At 43.8% G+C, this 6385-nt stretch overlaps 1 protein-coding gene across 5 annotated transcripts in view; it reads right to left on the bottom strand.

Annotated features, from left to right (window-relative positions):
* Nucleotides 1–855: 855 nt before the first annotated feature.
* The window catches only part of LOC136483557 (putative disease resistance protein RGA4), a 224145-nt gene continuing 218615 nt past the window's right edge, over nt 856–6385 (bottom strand). For 3 of the 5 annotated variants that reach the window (XM_066480663.1, XM_066480664.1, XM_066480661.1), the window contains exons 3-6: nt 1769–3887; nt 1560–1674; nt 1244–1413; nt 856–1142 (exon numbers count right to left, since the gene is read on the bottom strand). In XM_066480663.1, coding sequence (XP_066336760.1) covers nt 1245–1413; nt 1560–1674; nt 1769–3887 — 2403 coding nt within the window. In that variant the 3' untranslated portion in view covers nt 856–1142; nt 1244. Of the gene's footprint in view, nt 1143–1243; nt 1414–1559; nt 1675–1768; nt 3888–6385 lie in introns of those variants that run through there. The other 2 variants (XR_010765500.1, XR_010765501.1) reach the window with 2 other exon arrangements.

Raw genomic sequence — 6385 nt, 5'->3', positions numbered from 1 at the left:
ATTAAGTAGATTCCAATTATCCAAAATGAAAGGTTCCAAACGGTCCCTAATGTTTTTTAGAAATTTAGTTGAAAATATTAACGGTTACGAATTCCATAGCAATGTTGTTTTCTTAACGGAGGGAGTATGCATGATTGTGATGGGTTGCCACTCGCCAATTCTTGGTGTTTGTTTTCTGGGAGCTAAACTTTAGTCCTGTCACGTCCGATCTTTGATACCAATTAGGACTATTAAATACAGGCTAATTACAAAACTAATTACACAGACGGAGGCTAATTTGCGATAAGAATTTATTAAGTCTAATTAGTCTAGATTTGACAATGTGGTGCTAAAGAAAACTTTTGCTAATGATGGATTAATTAGGCTTAATTGTTTTGTCTCGCAAATTAGTCCAGGGCTTCTGCAATTAGTTTTATAATTAGCTTATGTCTAGTCCTCCTAATTAGCCTCCAAATATTCGATGTAATAAGGACTAAACTTTAGCCCATTCCGAACAGTGCCACCTGTCTAGGTTGCTAGAGTTGTATTAATTAGTCGTAGCCCAGTCTAGATCTCTTATTTACCAATAAAGCGGCAGCTCAACCTGCCTAGTTCGTTAAAAGAAAGGCGTACGCTAACCAAACGTCCTTGTACTCGCAACAATTCCCTATATCCCAAAATAGAAGTCATTCTCGCTTTCCGATAAGTTAGCCTTTTTAAACTTTGACCAATTATATATAGAATATTAATATTTATAATACATATTTTGTATCATTAGATAGATCGTTGAATATATTTTTATAATAAACTTATTTGGAGATATAAATGTTGCACACATTTTCTACAAATGTAGTCAAAGTTGAGAAAGTTTGACATTCACGCATCCCATAATGACTTTTATTGTGGGATGGAGGGAGTAAGTGTGTAAGTAGGTCAACTCAACCCACCGAGAAAGCACGTCTCCACAGTGGATTCATGAAGGTAATATGCAAGGTTACGGCATACACTATGGGTAAGCCAGCTGAAATTAAAGAGGACAAGCATGTTCTAATCCAAAATACTCCGTACAAAACATAGATGTTCAGCAGGATATAGCAACATATACTCCACTCCCAGCTGTTGGCGGAAGGAAGCAGAATGAAAGCACTCCCACTCCCAGCAGCCTAAAGAAAGCAGAATGAACAAACAGTAAAAACAGAGCAAGTCTTGTTGTGGACAAGCAGTTGGCGGAAGATCAAGGAATGGCCAAGATGCATATACTCACACTATGCTCCTGACGTGTCCTCCTGCCGCCTGGTCAGAACAATCTGTGTACATGCAGAATACACTGCTGCTTCGGTCCACTGATCTGATGGGGAAGCGATGTCGTCGGCTTCACGGCAGTGCAGGCACGCTTCATCAGACCAGCGAACCAAGTGAAGATAGGCGTTGCACCTGCACAAGTTGCAAAAATACGTTGCACGGGATGAAATGGTAAACAACTTGCCATGTTCGATCGATTAATCAGGTGTCAGGGAGGCGTAAACATGCACGATTACTGAAACAGAGGCAAGCAATCAACGTGTAGACTAATTTTTTACCTGAAGCGTACGCAGAGGGGCACATGTTTTTCTCCATACGTGTGTCGTCCTACCGGCCACTCGTCCTCAACGGGACATGTTTGGAAGTAAGCAAGCCACGTGCGGCGGTTGCGAGCTGCAGAAGACGAATTGAATTGAATGAAGGAAACTAAGAAGAAAACAGAGTACCAGAAAATAAAATACATTGGAAGAAGGCTGTATTAATTTACCTTGGGCAATGGCAGAGTCAGTGATATTTTTCTCAAAGCAGAAAGGATCCCTTGTGTACAGAACATACCACTTCCTTGGACTGCCATAGGCCTTGACTTGCTGGATGTGGCTGAACTTGTGCCACTCAGGACCTGATTTCCCTGCTGCTATGGAAGTGAGCAGGGATAAGGAACAATATAGCAGTAAATGCCTTGGGTTCACATCCTGTAGATACCTGGGGACTGTTTCCATGGCATCATCCTGCAGATCGAGTCTCTGTAGTGAAGGCATGCCCTCCAATACCATCAACTTTGGGCAGTCTTGGATGGTGAGCTTCTGCAGTTTCGGTAGATTACTGATCCTCTGCAGGTCAGTGTTACCAAACACGTCGACGTGGACAACAGAAGTGAAGTTCTCCAAAGACCTAAGGTTCTTGACATCATATATGTATAATTTCTTCAAAGCCTTTGCGTGGAAGGCAAGGCCAGGAGGCATGTGGCTCAATTTGCATAAACGGAGTTTAAGCACCTCCAAGATAGGCATCGCTTTGACTTGTTCCTCCCACTCCCATTCCTCCCATTCGATAAATCTACCAAAAATCAACTGATGTAATCTGGGAAACGCAACCCCTACATGATTGCTTGGTTGTAGGAATTCAAGCCCAACATGCTTGATTGCTGGGGCACGAACAATCTGCAGAATCTCCAAGCAGGGGAGCTGACTCAAGCCACTAGGAAGCTCTGTGCAGCAGGCCAAGTCACCCATCATTAGAATCCTCAAGCTCCCAAGGGGCGTAACTGCTGTCAGCATCATCCAACCTGGGAGCCGCTCACCAAAATACCCAATGATATCAAGGTTTTCTAAGCCAAGCGGAGGGCAGAGCTCATCAAAAACCTCCTCGATTTGCCTCTTCTCTTTCTGTGAGATCCCTTCATCCTTTTTTACCAACGGGCCATCATCTCCAAGTCTACTGGTGCAACGCAGTGACAGATATCTTAGGCGCTTCTTTCCACAAAGTTTGGCCTGTATAGCAGATGAGGAAGAAGCTACATTCTCCAAGAAACTGATACTAAGTTCCGTCAGCTGGCAGAGAGGCCCCAGTTCCTCCAAACTACAGTGATCACAGTCCATGTGGGCTGGAAATCCATATAATTTCCTTAAAGAAGTTAGGCCACTAAATTCCCTTGGTATAACACTTACATTTGTCCGGTCAAATCTGAGCACCCTCAAGTCTTGTAGCACTCCAATGCTACTGGGAAGATTAGCCAAACTCTGACAACCAGAAAGGCTAATGTACTGCAAGAATTTCAACTTGCCTATGTCTTCTGGTAACTTGGATGTATTACAGTTTTCTATTGACAAATACCTCAAATGTTTCAGCTCATACAAAGATTCGGCTATTGCATCAATATTTACACTGTCCAAATGTAGTGTTCGAAGACTTGAAAGAGAAACAAACGAATCACCTGGCTTAATCTTTATATTACCAACTAAAATTAGTGTTCTCAGTGATGTCTGTGTTTGGAGAGAACACCACTCCAAATCATGTTGTTCTGATCCTTTGCTTTCGAGAGATAATCTAAAAAACTTTTGCGATTTAAGTTCGTCAATACCAATTTTACTGTTGTGAGCTATCAGTGCTTCATCTCCCAACATGTTATGAGCAAATGACCGAACAATATCATGCATGTCGCAAACTACTTGATCAAGATATGTTTTATCTGGCTCAATAAGGTTCCGCTGTATTAACTGATCATAGTATTCCCTTCCTATTTCTTCTAGGTCACGTAAAGTTCCATGAACAAATCCTTCACTAATCCACATGCCAACAATGTCATGAACAAAAAACAATGTGCCCCTCGGAAGGAGGGAATAGTGCAAAAAGCAAGGCTTCAAACAAGGCTGCAGATCTTCATAGCTAAGATATACTGCATAATTTAGCTCTTTAGGCATTTGTGATACTGACCATAGAGAATCATCTAAGACATTTTGCCAGTCGGTTCGTCTTATCCTTTTCTGACGCAGGAGACCTCCCATTACTTTGACCCCAAGAGGTAAACCATCACATTTTTCAACAAGTCTCATTCCAATATCCTTTAGTATTTCAACCTGCGGCTCATCATTTACGTATGTAACAACCTGCAAGAATTTTTGGCTAATTAGACAAACAATAATTTATTGTGCAGTGTCGTGATATCCTGTCAATGCAAAACACATCAAGAAAGAAACCAATGCTGTCTCTAGCACATAATTTTTGGTCAGCCTTTTTTATATTATACTTTATGCATGTGCAACTAAGTAAAAAGAAATAAAAGAGGCACGAATGTTTCTTCGGAGACAATAGCAACAAAGTATTCACTAGCAATGTTCATGATGAATTTCTACTTCTTTGCTCCTATCACCTTTGGAAGTACGGCCTTTCCTAATCTTTAGCAAAATCAGCACTATTATTCAGCTAATACAACATTGTGTGCATTGTAGCTGCCACTGCGTCAATTCTGAACCCACTGGAATGATTCACTACCAATCAATATAAATTCTGTATAATAAAGCTATAGTGCTCAAGAAAACATCACTCAATTAATATGGAAAAATATTCATTACAAGGGGCGCATTAAGGTATGGCCAAGCAAAAATATTAGAAAGAATTATTTCAATTACAAGTGACAGCATGTAATCTCCCAGTGCATGACTATACAAATAAACAGTTGAAAGCAGTAATAGTCTCCTCCCAACAAAGGTGGTTGGATTAGTTTCAAATTTTGTTCCAAAATAATTAATATTCTAAGTGGTACTAGTTCTATTCGTAGTTTCTAGGCCCACTCTTCATTAAATTTCACCCAATAGGCACATCCAGTTTAGTACAAAGAGTTTTGCGTTGGTATATGTGGGTTCTTTGCTATAGCACGCTTCCACCCAGTTCACGTTGAAAAATCAATACTAAAAATGCTGTTGTAGACAATTTCATATGCGATGCCTTCTTACGTATACTTCCAGTCATATGATAATTCGTACAGTGGAGAATAATATATTTTTATAGAGTAAATTACACCCATGGCCCCTAAACTACTAGGTCTTCTATCATATCACTAAATATTAAATTGCACATTTAGATCCTTAAACTATTAAAGTACCCCAGTTCTGTACGGCTCGCTTGTGCAGCGGTGGCGGCGGCTCGCTTGTGCACATTTGTGCTTGTGCAGCGGTGGCGGCGGCTCGCTTGTGCACATTTGTGCTTGTGCAGCGGTGGCGGCGGCTCGCTTGTGCAGCCGCGGCCATGGCTCACGCTCTCGCGCTCCCCGGCAGCAATGGTGGCATTGACAGCGAGATGAACTCATGTAGCATTTCTAATGTGGAAGATATTTTTTTAAAAATAGTCCCTCATGAAATTTGTCAATATTTGTGCAATTTATGTATCTGGGTGATTTTGTATATAACCCCCGCTAATATTTTATTTTCAAGCAAGCGAGTCTTTTCTCTGCATGCGGGCCTGAATCCATACCCGTTTGTACAAATATGAGGCCCAAACAAAGTTTAAAGACCGAAATGACACACTTTTTATCAATGTTTTAAATCACCGGCTACGCCTCTTAGCTGCTGGCCTTCCGAACAGCTAAGCGCAGCTATAGCGAGAGATAGCTGCAGCTATGCCATTTAGCTGTTTTTGCAAAAAAAAAAAAGAAAGAAAAACTGAAGATGAACCGAAGAACTGAAGATGAACCGAAGAGGAAGCTACTTTGGGTTGGGGAAGAGGATCTCCGGCTGGCCGTGCGGCTTGGGGCCCCCTCGCCGTCGCCGCCGTCGCTTGGATCTCCGCCTGGCCGTGCCGCTTGAAGCTCCGGCTCGCTGCGCCGCTTGGGGGGGCGGGGGGGGGGGGGGGGGGGCACCTTGGAGTTGCACAAAGGGCCGCGCCGCTTGGGCCCTCTCGCTGCCGGTGCCGTCGCTTGGGGCCCCTCGCCGCCGCCGCTACAACTTGGATCTCCGCCTGGCCGCGCCGCTTGAAGCTTCAACTCGCTGCGCCGCTTAGGGGTGGCACCTTGGAGTTGGACAGGGGGCCGCGCCTCTTGGGGCCCTCTCGCTGCCGCCGCCGCCGACGAAACGCAGACGACGCCATCGAAGCGCCGCCTCCTTTTCTGCGCCGCAGAAGACCGAGAGAGAGAGGGAGCTAGGGTTGCGCTGGGTTATGGACTTTTGGTGGGGGTGGGCCGGTGGGGGCTGCTACTGGGCCGGCGAAAAAATCGGCCTGCCGCTAAATTGATCCCATTTTAGCGGCTATCTCCGGATATCTCCAGCTAATAGCTGTTTTCATTCCATAGCGCAAAAGTTGCATATCTTAGCGTTTTCCTTGTGGAGCCGGAGATTTAAAACTTTGCTTTTTATGTTTGGCGACCGGGATGACACAACTCACAAGTTAGAGGACCAACCACGGAATTTACTCATCAAAATATTATTTCTAGCCTTGGAATATGTAACACGATGTCATGCACATCCAAACAGACCTAGACCTTTTCCATTCCTCAACATGGCATGCCAAGGTGGAACAGTATCTGTGTGTTTGGATGCAAGGACCAGCAGGGACGGGACGAGATGGCTCCAGGATGAGTGGTGTTTGTTTGGGAGGCCACAAGGGGCGAGGA

The sequence above is a fragment of the Miscanthus floridulus genome, chromosome 9 (genome assembly GCF_019320115.1).
Source record: "Miscanthus floridulus cultivar M001 chromosome 9, ASM1932011v1, whole genome shotgun sequence".
In the NCBI taxonomy this organism is placed as follows: domain Eukaryota; kingdom Viridiplantae; phylum Streptophyta; class Magnoliopsida; order Poales; family Poaceae; genus Miscanthus; species Miscanthus floridulus.
This window is presented reverse-complemented; position numbering and strand designations above follow the sequence as displayed.